This window comes from Salminus brasiliensis, chromosome 7 (assembly GCF_030463535.1).
Source record: "Salminus brasiliensis chromosome 7, fSalBra1.hap2, whole genome shotgun sequence".
NCBI classification, from domain to species: domain Eukaryota; kingdom Metazoa; phylum Chordata; class Actinopteri; order Characiformes; family Bryconidae; genus Salminus; species Salminus brasiliensis.
In genome coordinates this window covers 41,939,921-41,956,094 of record NC_132884.1, presented here as the reverse complement: position 1 = coordinate 41,956,094, position 16,174 = coordinate 41,939,921, and the positions used below count along the sequence as shown (strand labels likewise).

At 42.4% G+C, this 16,174-nt stretch overlaps 1 protein-coding gene across 1 annotated transcript in view; it reads right to left on the bottom strand.

The window, feature by feature from the left end:
* Positions 1-16,174, bottom strand: part of cntn6 (contactin 6) — a 184,701-nt gene that overhangs the window by 13,671 nt on the left and 154,856 nt on the right. The window contains exons 14-20 of the mRNA XM_072684920.1: positions 14,866-14,983; positions 14,263-14,421; positions 13,118-13,267; positions 11,459-11,529; positions 10,721-10,955; positions 9,474-9,589; positions 4,060-4,240 (exon numbers count right to left, since the gene is read on the bottom strand). Coding sequence (XP_072541021.1) covers positions 4,060-4,240; positions 9,474-9,589; positions 10,721-10,955; positions 11,459-11,529; positions 13,118-13,267; positions 14,263-14,421; positions 14,866-14,983 — 1,030 coding nt within the window. The remainder of the gene's footprint in view (positions 1-4,059; positions 4,241-9,473; positions 9,590-10,720; positions 10,956-11,458; positions 11,530-13,117; positions 13,268-14,262; positions 14,422-14,865; positions 14,984-16,174) is intronic.

The following is a 16,174-nucleotide window of genomic DNA, read 5'->3' as shown; positions in this document are numbered from 1 at the left end:
AGAGGTCTTCCTTGCATCTTCAGAATCTCACTGGGAAGTTCTGGCTTATTTTTTCTGACTGTTCCCAAGATAGTCAGCTTTCTCTCCTGAAGTTCATCTCCAAGACGGTAGGATGTAAAGAAGTTGTCACATGTGATGTTATGACCTTGCAGCCCTTCAGTCATCTCCAATACCTCACACATTCTGATTCTTCTCAGGTGCTCCTCCAGGTGGCTTTCCAGTATATACTTGCAAGTTCCACGCAAAACTGGATTTTGCATCACAGGCTGTCCATATTTAGATGCCATATTTCGCAGGCTTGTTTGGCATATACTGTCGAAAAGAAGAGCATCCACTGAATGGAACAAGTCGCTCATCGACAGTAACATGGGGGCCAGGATTATACAATAAAGGCAGGATTTCAACCCATTTATCCCAAACATCTCTGATCACTGCAAGTTTGTCTCTCTCGCATTGACCAGCTCTGGTGTCACCCTTTGACCTGTATACACCAGCTAACACCAGAATTCCAATGTAAGCATGCAAGTCAGTTGGATCCAGTGGCTTCCATTTATCTTGAAAGACACGCCTCCCCACCAAGTTGGTCATGTCGAAGATTATCTTCTCTATGGGTGGGGATATAAAGAGCTGAAATGCTGATTCAATATCATCAACTCAATATCAAGTCATTTTGATGACATTAGAAGATGACAATCTGCCTTGGCTTTGGTGTGGTGATGTTGACCATTTTATTTTACCATCTTTAGATGTCCATGTGGATGACGATTGCTGCGTTTCTTGGTTTTCATCTGATAAAGGGACACCGGAAGACTCGTCTTCTGAATCGTCCTCATTGTGGGAAAATTGACAATCTGGATTATCAATAGCGTTGTTCTCTGGCTCTGAAGGATACTCCATCTCTGAAATCTCTTCCTCTACATCACTATCCCAGTTCATATCTTAGAGACATGTTTATTTTTAAATTTGAACAGCTAGTTTGTGTCTGGGTCAAAATGACCCGCAACACCATCTTTGTATACAAACTCTGTGCAGACACTCCATGACATATCAAAGCGTCCAGATTTTACACAGCATTTCATGACCCTAGGTGAGGAAAACTCATAAAAGTTCATGGTAAAAAAGTAAGGATAACCTGCACTTTGGTCAATACAAAAACTGAAATGGGTCAAATTGACCCGAAACATAATACAAGGGTTAAATATAAGTTATAGGTAAGCTGAGTTTCCCAAAGCAACGATGTGTCCTATCCAAATAAAGTCATACAATATTCGTTTTGTCGAACACCAAAAGGTTACAGATTAGATCTTTATGCTAAATTTGAGATGATTTCACTTTATGTAATTTTTTGATTTGTCCCAATGTACCTATACTAAATTATAAAACCAGAATATCGTCACTGTCATGCAGAAACCTTGTATCTCCATTGTTGTCGTTTTCCGCTTTTTGACATAATCTGAATCTGACACTTGTTATTTAAATGCTGTACAAATTTCATAATAAATGGACCAATAGAAATGCTCCAAAATTGACTCAGCATTCTAATGCGCTGCCACAATGCCCTGGGTGTTAGGAGTTAGAATGTTGGGAGCCATGCTGCTTTGCCTTTAGCCGCTGGAGACTGAGAGAGCACAACTCGCTGTGGGTAGATGGCACTTTTTCCCCTCATCACTCGTAAGCGATGTTGGCATCTGTTAGCTGGTGTGTTGGAGCTGAGGAACCGGTACTTTCCTCCAAGCACCGGCTGCCCGGCGACAAAGCATCGGTGACCGTTTGAAAAAAGAGGGGCGGTGGTCGACTTCAGATGTATCGGAGGAGGACTGTGTTAAGTCCTCAGCATCTTAGTGTCGGGAGCATTGCTAAATGGTAGGGGGTGCTACAAACGGGTGGGTTAATTGGCAGTACCACATTGGGAGAAAAAGTGAAAAATTTGACAAACAATTTATTAAATAAATAAAACTACTAACTGCTGCAAAGTGACTTGGGATACAATGTTTTTTCATTGAATTCCACTTAAATAAATTAGATTATATTTTGTAATTAGATTCTTTTGATAGTTTTGAAAAAAATATATAAACGTTTTGAGTGAAAACGAAGATGGGCAAAGTGCAAAATTCATTAATGCAAAGTAAATGTATTGTGCATTTAACCTGAGCCATAATATAAAAACACGAATCAAATACATTGTTATTCAAAAGAGCACTTATCATGCCCATTAGAAATGTAATACTAAGGCATATTGTATTTCAATTCATGCCTGAAGACGGTTCGTTGAACATGCTGTAAGTAAAGGCAAACCATGCATATTGCGTTACACTACTGTACGTGTGTTTTCTTTAATCAAGCCAAAACTAAATATAACCATCGATGGCTGTATAGTTCAAACCGCAATACAGTCACAGCTTAATTTATAGATAATCAATTGCAATTTTCTCATCAATAACGCTCAGTCTATCTATCTAATCAGAAATTCCTGTGTTCCTTAAACATGTAAAATAAGGCTTTCTAACGCCGTCAGCTTCTAACATAGCTGACTGACTGCAGCAAGCCAAGTCTTCTCATTCTCATCTCATCTCCATTAGTCTCTTTCTGAATTACTAGAAGGTTCTCCAAAGGTTCTATACAGGCAACATTAAGGATCATTCCCACAGCACATCAATTCTGTTGCTTACTTTATTTGACATTACTTTACAAGTGCAGTGTAAAGACTGCGCAGTAATAGTGTATTATTCAACTAACACACTTCACAGTTACAGATTCAGGTGGTGCAATCGCCTTGAAACCAAAGCGTCAGCCAGATCGCTATGTCTGGTTTGGAAGTAGCAAGGCGTTGCATTCAAAAGGCATCTCTGCTCTTAATTATTCATTATTAATTAACCCACCCCTTAACACAGTAAGGCGTATTGCACACTGAGGTAGTATGACTCAGTAACTACAGGGCCTGCTGTACAGACTGGCGGGGCTGTTCTCACCGGCGGGACATTTTACATGCTGTTTAAGAGGTTAAACAAAGAGAGAGCTGAGAAAGTTAGATTTTCTGACCTTTTGAGTGCGCTCACTCTCTCTTCACAGTCGAGTAAGACCACAGACGAGTGTCTCTGTAATTCCGAGCCGTTTCTGCTAATGACTCCACGCCCTGTCAGACACTTAATATTTGCTATTATGAGACTTTGTGTGGATTGTATCAGCGGGCCTGTGCTATCACGGCATATTTCGGCCTGATCAGACAATGCTCAAAAGAATCAGACCAATTACTAAGACTGCGCTCAGACAGAAAGTAAAAACTGGGAGCGCTTCACTTGAAACCGCCATTAATTGCCTGCTCGGTCTATTAGCTCAAATTAGCTCCCCAACTTCTTTCCATTGAGATGTCATAGTTTATCTGATCGCTGACTGGCTCTGCCTAAATATGCAGTTTTGTTCTTGTGCTTTATTGGCATTAGATAATCAGACTGTTTAAGCTGGGGAGGGCTTTAACAGAGTCCATAAGGGGGTCTCTCAGGGTAAGATGGAGGATAGTCCTTCTAAGAGCTGCTCAATCGAATCTTTCCATTGATTATGTCTTATTTCTTTGCTCTGCAGCGCTGAAATCCGCCAGTTTTTCACTGGGTAGTTCTCCTATTTATAGATATCGATGTGCTAATTATGCATTAAAAGCACTGAAACAATTAGCCGCATCAAAAATAGCACAGAATAATCCTCAGTACGACTGAACCAGTAAATACCAGCTGTTACGGAGGAGATTTGTTTTTTTTTTTCTTTCGTTCTTTTTTCATTCCATAAACGAGAAGCAGATATTAATACAAACAAAGCCTGGAGAAGTAGATTTATCACGAGGGCTGTGAAGAAAAAGCAGGCAGGCTGTAAAAATGAATGAACGCCGCTGCATTTGTCTGCCTTTGCAGCATATTTATCAAGGACAGTTACAGTATGTTAATGACTAGTGGCGGCCTTTAATCATCCCTGCATCTCTGCCTTGAGTGGAGCAGTGGGGGGAAAGTGTGGATAAGGGAGTGCAGATTCGTTTAGGAATCAGCCACTCGAAAATGGCAAAGCACTTACGTGGTTTCTTGGTTGTAATGTTTGCTGGGGCACTGGCTGGTCCGACTCCACCGCTATTGGTGGCTCTGACCGAGACCAGGTAGAGAGTGCTGCCCTTCAGGCCAGTGATATGGGCTGGGCTGCTTCTGACCCTTTCTTTTCTTGCATCGTTCTCCAGGGAGCCTTCCTCCCACCACTGCACCTACAGCAACAAACACAAGAGGTCTGCATTGAAATCTGGGCAACACTTTATTTCGATGGTACCCAATCCAATCAGTGGCCCACATAATAAGCACTTAATTAATGAGCATTTATGAGCAAATAAATGCTCCCATGGTGAGTGCTAAAGTTGATTTTAATAGAAGTGTAAATGATTTACACTTAGTATTTATACATAGACACTCTACATAGACACATTTCTGCTCACTTAAATATACAGTTACTGTTTATTTACTGGAAATAATGTATTGGGAAAAAATAAAAGCTAATTGAATGTGTTATGTTGTCAAATTCAGCAAATAATTTGAAATTTTGTCTAAAAAGTGCTAAAAAATGCCATATTTTAAGGATTGTCAAGAATTTGTTTACTTATTCACTTTCAGAAAATTAACCACAAAAAATACAATAATAAAATAAATAAATAAAATAAATAATAATAAAAAAAAATAAATCAGTTTTTTACTTTTTAATAATGTAAATCTGACTTTCACTGAAAGTTAAAAAGGGTTTCCTGTAACGTTGCCAAATTTAGGAATTTTAGGTTTTTGATTGACAGCCCCCACAACTTTTCTTGTTAACAACAATGAAACAAAACAGACAAATCAAAAAAGGGCTACAGGCTGGGTACACTATAGGGAAAGTGCAATGTTTGGTGTACCACCAGGGTAGTTTCTCCCAAATGTTGTGAAACTACCCTGGCTATATGGATTCAATTAAACGCCAACCATCTAAAAAAAAAAGTGATACTGAAAGGCATAACACCTGAAGGACGCACTTTTTTAACAGTCCACAGCTCTCCCGGCCAGCCAGAGGACATGTAGTGCCGAACACAGGAAGGTCACTATTCATTGAGGACAGTAACAATTTAAGCAGAGGGCATTCTTCCAGGCTTCAGCAACGATTCCCAGTCCTGGTCCTGGGGGACTTCATTCACTGCACAGTTTATAGCATTTGCCCTGCTCCAACACACCTGCTTCACCCCATCAGCTAATTATCAAGCCCTCTATGCAGTGAAGCAGCTGCATTAGACCAGAGGAACTGCAAAACAGTGCAGGGCAATGGCCCTCCCATGTCTGGAATTAAGGACCAATACAACCTTAAATCAAATGTATCAACATGTATAATCTTAAATTAGAACAATTGTCCTGTCAGACCAGCCGAACCACCAGGGGAACAAAATTGGCCATAGTTTTACAGCTCTGCTGCTTCTGGATTCTTTCAGGAAGATAAAAGCTGCAGATGGTGAGAACTGTTAAGCTATGGTTTATTGCTGGACCATTCCCTTCTGTCATCAAACTACTAAATCTATAGAGTAAAAATCTATAGAAAAGATGCTGCCCATGCATCATGGTTTGTGGACTGCCACTGTCACGCAAAAACCTTGTATCTCCAAAAAAGCAACTTTACTGGAGGAGGCAATTGTTTGTTAACTTTCAATTGAAATAAAATTAAAAAAAAAAAAACCATTTCCAAATGTAGACACAATGTAAAAAACCTTCCAGATCCCAAATGAGATTCAAAAAGAGAAGCAGGATTGAAAATAAAGCTACAATTCATCTACAATTTACGTAAATTATGTTTTTATAAAAATTATAAAGTAATAACATTGAATTTTAGATTTTCTATGGACCAATATGTCTTATTATAGTGCACAAGGGTATTTTCAGCCATACACTATATGGTCAAAAGTATTGGGACACCTGCTTTTTCATTGTACCTTCTGAAATCAAGGCTTTTGTTGGAGTAACTGTTTCTTCTGTCCAGGAAAGAAGGCTTTCTGTGAGATTTTGAAGGAGCATTGCTGTCAGGATTTGCTAGTTAGTCCGGATGCTAAATGATGATCACCACCCCACTTCATCCACAACTCCATAAGTCATCAAAAGTATTGGATGAGAAAATAAAAACTGCTTCACAGCTCAATGTGGTGGTGGTGGGGGGGGGTTATACCCCTCTAGCCCAAGTCTGGAATTAGGCATAGTGCCAATAGGTTCATGTTTATCTGCTCCAACAATGTGTCAGCAATGGGTGCAACTTAAAGTAGCTGAATGCATTCATTAGAAGGGGTGTCCACAAACATTTGGACATGTATCATTTGCATAGTGTTTTTTTGTTGGTAAATATTCTAACAGAGCATGTCAAGGCTTGGGCTTCCATCTAGCTGCTCCCTTTTTAAAAAAGAAGCCTCTCAATGACAGCTTTTGAGATTTACACTAGGTTTTAAAAGGCGGAGGAATGTAAACACATTCCTGCTGCGAGTAGCTCAAATGTCAGTAAATTAGGTGGACTGTGTATCATCTACACTTCTGATATCTTACAATCCCTCCACGTATTGCACAGCCCCCTCAAATGCATATGCAGTTAGCGTGTTTATGCTTATGCGGCAGTTTTGTGCATAAGGCGAGGGTAAAATGTGTCTGAGGCTCGGCGCATTTGGCTCGGAGAGTGCTGCTGGACAGGGTACGTCCATTTCTGAGGAAGTTGCTCTATGGAATTGTAGGAGTCTTCACTGACATTTCAGAGGAATAAACTTTCTCACAACCTTAGTGAATGCTCTAGCTTCACAGACCGGAGAGAAAAGGTCAAAAGATCGGGGAGTTCCCAAACTCCAGATTATGCTAAAAGTATTGTAAATACTTAATACATTGTGTCTGCCAAACATTGGCAGCCCAAACCATTAAGCCAAGCCACAAATCACTGCTTGGCAAGCCTGACCATTTAGGGGAGGGGGCGGGTTCCTCCTTCCCCAGAATGTGACCTGCTGTGACCTCCTTGGAATTGCATAGAATCCATTGGAAGACTATCGCAGTTCTGCAAGAAGGCCATTTTCCATTATTATTTCAGTATAAAAACATTCACAGGACATTCATAACTTCATATTCAATTCATAGTGGTTGATGTGATGACATCATGCTGCATCAGTAACCAACTACAAATATCTCACTAGTAATGTTAAAGGGAGAGGCTGGAATGCCATAATCATTTGAGTGGTCTAAGGCACTGGTTGGATGGTTGGAATCCCGGGCCGTGCTGCTTGCCATCAGCAGCCAGAGTCAGAGAGAGCACAACTGGCCTTGCTCTCTCAGGAGTGAGTTGATGGCACTTCCTCCTCCCCACATCACTCCCAGTGTGACGTTGGTCAGCACAGGTGTCTGATAGCTGTTGTATCAGAGCCGAGGAGTCAACATTTTTCTCCAAGTGCGCTGGATACCTAGCGATACTGCATCAACGACAGTTGGAAAAGAGGCGACGGCTGGCTTTACATGTGTTGGAGGAGACATGTGACAGTCTTCACCCTCCTGTTACGTGTTTTGGCATTGCTAGTGATAGAGGGAGTTAAAATTAATATGACTTCCAAGTTGGGTGGAAAAATTAGGTAAAATTAAACAGATTACACCTCTCATCCAATCAGAAGATGGGACATGCATGCAACCTTCTGTACTGAAGTGCACCAAGTTACAGCTCCCATGGACTCCCCAGTCAGATAAAGCTACAAGCAACGGCAAGATAAGGGCTAGCATTTGCTTTTGTAGAGACACCCTAAGCAAATGTTTCCTAACTTAACATCACCAGAGCTCAACATCCATGCCAAATCCTAATTCTGTTACATTTGTTGACAGATGCTCATGGTGGCTAGCACCACTCTGTTGTGGGGAGGGGTCTATTTCTGCACTCCTGAACTCCTGGTTACAGATGGCTGTATTATCACCAGATAGCATTACTGGACCTGCAATCTGCCGGTCACTGCTGAAGGGTTTATAATTCATTGAGTGTCATTTTACTTTTTATACAAGGATAGCTTCTTTCCACAGCCCCCTAGTGGCTGCAGAATGATGATGCACTGGTTAAATATGTTGGATGTTGGCTATAGTATAGTTTTGTTATATTATAGTTATGTTCACACTCTATACACAGTAAACTCGGTCAGTGTGTAGAATTCATCAACTTTAATTACAGTATAAAAGATGGACAAGGCTTTCGTTCTTGTTGGATGCGCTGTGTTTTTTCCCTGAGTTAGAGCAAGAATGAGCTCATCCAGAGCACAGTTCGGATCAGCAAGAGTTTATTACTGTTTCTATTCAAGAAAAGAAACTAAATAAAATGTATATATCGGTTATTTGTGACTCATATTCCTATTCCCTAAGAGTTTCTGACATTAACAGCATAAAATCCATTAATTGTGCTCATAAATAGATCGGCATATGGAGCAAATGCACAAATGCAATGAGGATCATGTTATTAATAGAGGAAAGGAGATGGAATATGGTAGAAATGGTGTCCAAGGTCAAGTATACCTTGAACCTTTTATAAAAAAGAACCACATTCAAAGCAGCTTATTAGTAAAGAAACATCATTTACTGGCTTCTGTTTATTAGACGTCTCTTCATTTGATGTAGAGTCTCTTTTATTTCTCACCTTAAGCAACTCTACCCAGATCAAAAGAAGATGTGTGTGTTTCCTGACAGCCAGATTATCCTTATTTTATTACATCCAGAGGTAGTGAACAGAGCTGTTTTTTTTACTTATATTTTATGTAGTTTTATTATATAATAATAATGTTATAACTATTATTATAATTATTATAATATTAACATACATTTTTTCCTTTTTCCAGCTTGTAATTGATACATTCTTAAGTTACGTTTTTTGATCTAATTTACATGAACAAATATTAAGAATAGCCACATAGATAAAGGGTATATCATAAGAGGTATCATAATGTAAAATAAAAAAAAATGAACAGTGCTGTTTTGACAACACAGGGGTCAGGTTATCAGGAGCCGAGAGGAGGAGAGAACGAGCCCATGCCCTGCGGGTTTCGCGGCTGCCGAAAGAGCTCACAGCTGAGATGTTTGCAGGAGGGGGGCGGATTGATGTACGATGTTCGTGCACCTGAAGGACGATTTATATATGTGTGCTGAGGTGGCCTGGGTATTAGGCGCTCCTCGTGAGCCGGGCCCAGCTGCATGCAGACTTCTTCATCCTCCAGATTAGATCGTGAAAAATGGGATGCGCGGAAAATCGCAAGCCTCTTGTTTGCGGAGCAGGAAATTGCACACCTCACCATCAGCACTTTTCATTAGCACAAGCATTACAGAGTTTGATTGAGGTGATACAGTGTGAAGTGGGGCTGTATTTTTGCCTCTCCGTGTCTTGAGAGAGAGAGAGAAAGAGATGAGGCATGTTTATTATGTTTGCTCCCTGCCCTTCCTGCATACCTCGTATCCCGTGATCCTTGCTTTGCTGCGGCTCGGCGGGATGGCCTCCCAGAACACCTGCACCTCGGAGGCGGACAGGCTGCGTGCCCACACTCTGGCAGGAGCGACGGAGGGCTCTGGGAGAGGTGTGAAGACAGGAGAGGAGAAGAAAATGAAGGTATATGAGAGACCAACAACAGAAATAACAACTGCAACAAGAACAGGCAGATTCTCCACACTAAAGGGTACTTTTGAGAAACTAAAAGGTGCAAATTTCATTTATTGCAACTTTTAAATGATTCTACTCTTAGCATGTTAACCCTCCTTATACTTCCTTAAACTGCAGAAGCATGTACACTACACGTACAAAAGTATCCAGACACTCCTTTTAATGAGTAAGTCTGGCTATGTCCCGCTGCACCCAGGCCAAAAAAAAACACAGGTCACTCTGGAGATGCCACGCCTGAGTCTAAAGTCACTATGCCCAATGCCATCCGGAAGATAGAGAAAGAGGGGTATAAATCCCTGCAGCACTGGGCTGGGGAGCAGTGGAACTGTCTTCTCTAAAGTGCTGGAGCTCCAGCCAATAACACTGGAAAATAATTCTGAGCGGCATTTTTAATCATCATAGTTAATCATCTTTTATAACTACTTGACCTCACTAATGACTGAATGCCATGAAATCCTCACAGCAATGGTCCAAAATCTAGTATAAGGCCTTTGCCGAAGAGTAGAGGCTGTTTCTGCAGAAAAGGGAAAACAGATTCCCAAGCAGTATCCTTGATTTCAAAAGCAAGTCAGGAAGAGCAGGTGTCTACAAACTTTTGGACATATAGAAATATTTGAAATGAAGCTATTAAGACATGATTAAAATGTGGACTTTCTACCCCATTTTCTAACCAATTAGGAAGGCCAATCCTCATTCATATGAACTCCCCCCCAACAGTAGGAGAGTGAAGACCAGCACATGTCTCCTCCGACACATGTAAAGCCAGCCACCACCTCTTTTCAGCTGTCGCGAATGCAGCATCGCTAGGTATCCATCTCACTCTGAGGAAAGCTAGATTCCCCAGCACCAATACAACAGCTAACAGATGCCGGTACTGACCAACGTCACACTAGGAGTGATGTGGGAAGAAAGTGCCATCAACCCACCCCTGACAGAGCCCTCTCAGACTCTGGATGCAGGCTAGACCTTCTGGACAAAAGTATTGCAGCAACCAAGCAGGATTACTGTCATTTTGGTACAGTTAGTAAGTTTTCTCAACCTTCCTCCGCTGAGTAGACGATGACCTCGGGGCTAAAGGGTCCTTCTCCCATGCTGTTGTACACTCCCACCTTCACCTCAAACCGTGACAGTGGAGGAATGCTGTCGTTTTTAAACACGTATCGAGACACGTCCACTGATGGCACCACGCTCTGGATCCACACCGGAGAGCCGAGCAGACGGAAAGCAACCACGTATCCGAACTCTCCTCCGTTCTGCAGCTCTTCAGGAACAGGCTGTGAGAAGAGTGTAGTAAGAATCACAGCAATTTGTAGAAATGATCACATCGAGGAAAAAAAAGGTCCTGGGTCATTTATTGAGGTGGTATTTCTCAATCTGGCAACCGAGCTGTGCACTTAAACAGCAAAACACATCCTTTTCCGTAATCTGAGCGAACATGTGGTGCGAAAGCCAGCCATAAAAGATGCTCTCTGCAAAACTTTGTCATTTCGCATTCACTCATACACAAGCCCTTCCTCGATCTGCGTCTTCATTATGATTTACGTACCATGGGGAGCAATTTCGCCAGAGCAAAAAGCGAGAACGACAGCTCTGCGTTTTAATTACCGCTTGTCTAATTTAAACCACGTCACCGTGGAGAATTCCCCACGAATCCAATTCACTCAGAAGATTGATTTAAGGAGAGGAAGAAGACGAAGAAGAGGAAGACAGAAATATAATAAAAAGACCTCCCTGTCAAGAAACATCTGCTTGAGTTGAGTTGGAGTTGGTAGCTCACCTCCCATATGATCACCAGCTCGCCCCGGGTTCCTCCACCTCCGCTCACATTGGCTGGAGCTACCTCGGGAGCTTGGGACGAGACCAAAAAAGAAAAAAAAGAAACATACAGCATACAGAGCAACTGAGCACACCGCCTGATTCCTCTGAGGTGCTAAGGCAGAGACAACAACCTCTTTGTTTTCTAGAAGAGGAGCACAGAGGTCTTCTCAAAGCACCTTTAAGTAAGTTGGGTTGAAGTCAAACCTGTGGAGCAACAAAGCCGGGATTTTATTCGTCGTGCCGGTCTCTTTTAAGCACCGGAGCCAAGACTGACACGGTATTTTCCAGCTCATGACGCTGTGATCAAGGCAGACGCGCTCAGAAAAATCCGTCTGAAAATAGACTCTTTCAACTCCTATTGCCTGACGGCGAGCGTGGGCGTTTCACACATTCACAGCTCAGGCAGACATAAATTAATGATAGCAGGACTTCCTGCCTGCTAATGTGCGACATCAAAATGCTTAAAAGGTACAGTGTGACATCTTTACTCTTATGATTCGAAAAGGACTCATACAATGAGGGCTAATGAGGAAAAGGGTATTGGGAAGTGTGAAAACCCACAGTCGGGCGGCCCGCTACGCGCCAAAAACCAAACATCGCTGGTGCGTCTCCCAGCCGGTTTAGCTAAATCTCCTCCAGTGTCAATCAGATTGCAGCGCACTCGATTTGTGTCTTAATTGTGTGGAGATTATTCCGCAATTTGGAGCAGTGCGTGCGCCCGACGCGATGACTGACGGGAAACAATGAGCATGGATTTCCCATGGCTAAGCTGCCATCAAGACGAGGCTCTCTGAGCGAATTAAACTAATTATGGAGAGTTAAATTGCATTCTCGCCGCAGGCCTGATGCGTTAGTTGTGGTAGTGCGGGAGGACAGAAGAGGAGAGATAGAGATTCAGGATTGTGTTGGGTATTAATACTGCTAAGTAAATAGCTTATACCAGCAAGTAGTGGTACACTTTGTTCATTCTTAAACAATTTGTTTTAGATTTTGGCATTGAAAAACTGTGATTTTGGTGTCAAATATTTTGCTTTTTTATAATTTAAAAATTTGACGCAATTTTTAAGCCCAATTCTCACAATCTCTGTTTGTGTGAACTCACACTACGCTCTGAAGGTTCTAAAGCTGGTGGATTCACTCTAGAAAAAACATAGCGCATCCAACAAGAACAGAAACTAAAATATTCAACCATCTGATTTCCATCCTGTCAGCAGAATAGCCACTTATGTAAATGAGGTAATCATCATAAGTCGCTTTGTTTCTCATATCATCAACTTTGGTTTGACAGGGCTCATTTTTGTGAGTATTTAATATTAAGAAGAAGGTGCCTTTACTGTTTACCTGTACAGTGCTAAAAAATTACAGCTACAGCACCCCTGGAACAGGGAGGATTAAGGGCCTTGCTCAAGGGCCCACCAACAGTGGCTGTTTAGTGGACCTGGGTACTGAACTCACAACCCTGTAATCAATGACCCTAACCCAGAACCACTGAGATGTAATACGGGTTGAATTTGACTTCACAAATTCAGGACTAACAAAATGAACAACCCATATTTAAATCACTAACCACAATAACAAATGGGGGGGAGGGGGGGCGTGTTTGGGCCGGAAGGCGTACCTGCTGGCCGTGTGCGAACAGGCTGTGACGGGGCGCTGGGTTCCCCCACCCCGACAGCGTTGACTGCCACCACCCTAAACTCATACTCCACCCAGGGGTTTAGGCCGACCACGGTGGTGCGCGTCATCTGTCCAGGCACAGAATCAGGAACTAGGATTAAAGAAATTTGGAATGGAGACACACATAAATGCCCATCTACACACACTCAGACGAAGAGACACAATCAGTTAAGCTCAACCTTTGACAGTCTTACGGGTCAGACAGCAGTTTCTCTAATGAACAGCAGTGCTAAGACTATCACAACAATGCATTCAGGCACGGCGCCAGAGGGGATGTTGCTTATAGGTCTGTTCGTTTTATATCACATGTAATTATGTTAATATTAATTAGGTTTTCAGTTCATAAATAAGTTCTAATTTCTGTTAAATATGTGCATACATGAATACCTTGTGTACCTTGTTAGTCTCACACAAATAATGAGAATACAAAGAAGACCACTGAGGTCAAATGTTTATCTACATCCATCATGGCCATATTGGGCTTTCATTGGCTTCTTTGACCCCTTATAAAGCCTATAGTCTGCTGGCGGGCCGAAAGTGTCATTACAAACTTCTATTAGCTTCTATTAGTTTGTACAGAAGTCCCTGTAGTTACTGAGTGTGTAATAAGCCTTGGAGTGTTTAATGGGTTAAACTGTTCTTTTTCTAGGGCAGAGTGAATTACAATATTCATCTTTAATAGAAAAACATTTGTTTTTTTATAAGTTTGGGGCTTTTCTAAAATCAACAGGGTCAGAATTATACATTATACAAAAATACCCATACAGCACACCTAATATTTGGTTGCCCATTGGTTACTGGTTCTGGTTTGATATTTGACCACTTTTGCCAGAACTGGTGGAGTTCGATTAAATTTGCTGGTTTCTTGGCACAAAGCCAACTTTTTAATAAGGCTGGAAAGCAACCAGTGATGAGGGGCTGACAAATTCAGATGGGCTCTAGTCCATAACTATGCACCTACACTCCTGTATATAGCAGCTCTACGTCTATATGAGGTGTATACATGTGAGTGGGTGGATACAGAAGGTACCTAACAAAGTGGATGGTGAGTGCATATGCAGCTGTATTTTTATGAGAGCACCGTACCTGTTCTGACAGCCTGCCAGCCGATGGAGAAAGCAGTGCGGGCTTGCAGTATGTAGAGGGTAACAGGGCTGTGGTTGTCAGAGCCGGGGCCCCACGAGATCTGAGCCGTCCTGTCCGTGACTTCCCCTACCCGCACCCCCTCCGGGGCACCAGGGGGCCCTGTCAACACCAGCGCCAGAAAGAGACCAGGAGGACACTAACTTAAGAAAAAAAAAAAACGAAACAAAACAAAAAGACGACAAAGAAAAAGAACCCACTGCGTCTCATCACCCAGAGAAGGGCACGGCAAGGTTACAAAAAGTCTCCTGCAATGGGAGACAAGTCCGGCCACAAAAGGCAGAGGCGTTTTATTATTCACAGGCTGATCGCCGGGACCCTTCACGCGGTGATGGAAACACAAAAGGTCCGAGGAGCATGGAGCCAAGAATTAATGCATTGATTCCAGACGCTCCGCGAGTCATTATTTCGCAGGCCGAATTGTCAGATAAAACAGAAATAGCCCGATGATGCAAAGAGGGACAAGGGGACCTTTTTAATTTATCGTTTAATAAATGCTGAAAGGACAGTAGAATACTAACGAACTCCTTGAGGAGTGGCCCGTACCTCTGACGATCAAGTCCGCCGCAGCTGACACGCTGTCCACCGCTGTGTGCACCATGCAAACGTACTTCCCCGAGTGCCTCAGCTGAATGTTTCGGACCATGAGGTCACCAGATGATCCCTGGCGATAAAAACAGGAGCGGCATTACAGCGGAATAAGGTCTCTCCGAGGTTAATGTAAGTTTCACAAAGTAAAACGAATGTGTTACGAGAGACAGCGAGGGAGCATTTGCAGGACCACTGCTGTCACCTAATCTCCACTTTGATCAGCTCTGAAGACGTGGCTACTGTTACTCAAAAGACTTCTCAACATAAGCATCTCTGCTGTATGCCAGGGCATGAGTTCTGAATGATAATGACACGTAATGAAGGTTGTTGCTTCTTGATGCTCTTGAAGGACAAAGTGCTCATTTTGAAAGAAGACCAGTCAAAAATGTGGCTACAGCTGATTCACTGTGTCATCTCGTTCTAAAAAGTAAACGTTTAAAGGCTTGGAATTTGGTAAAAAGGTGAAATTGACATCAAGGTATGAATAACAGTCAAATACTCAGCAGAAACCATATGGACAAAAGTATTGGGACACCTGTTCATTCATTGTTTTGTCTGAAATCAATTTCCTGCTTTTGTTGATGTACTGGCTTCGGTCTCCAGAGGAGGCTATTTACTAGATTTTGGAGGAGCACTGCCTTAGTGCGGTCAGGTTGTTTGATGATCACCACCCTTCTCCACCTTCATCCCCAACTCATCCAAAAAGTATTGGATGGCGCACCGTCTCACCAGTGCAATGCTGGGGGGCTTTATACCCCTCCTCTAGTCCACGCCTGGCATTAGGCAGCAGCATGGTGCCAATAGGTCATGGAATCAATCATGATCAATCATCATCACCTCCAGAGAGTCTTATTCTATTGGCAGTACTTCTCTACAAGGACTAGACAAGCTGTGTGTGTGTATGTGCATTTGCACATCTGTGTCAGCAATAAGTGCAACTTAAAGAAGCCGAATGCATTCATTAGAAGGGGTGTCCACAAACATTAGGACATTGTATCATTTAAAAATATTGTGACCCTTCCTGCGGGCTCTAAGGCTGGTCTGTTTTTCAGTGTCAGCCCTGCAATCAGGGTAAGGTCCATCCTCCTCAGCAGCCATAGCAGCAGTCTTCTAGAATTGTCCAGACACTGGCCATTTACTATCTGATTGGGAACCGCTCCGCATTCTCAAGAGAATTACCAGGGGAATGAGAAAAAGCCTCCATGAATGAGCCAGACAGTGGAAGTGTAGCCCCTCTGGCATGCTGAGGTTTTTCAAGCTGCTC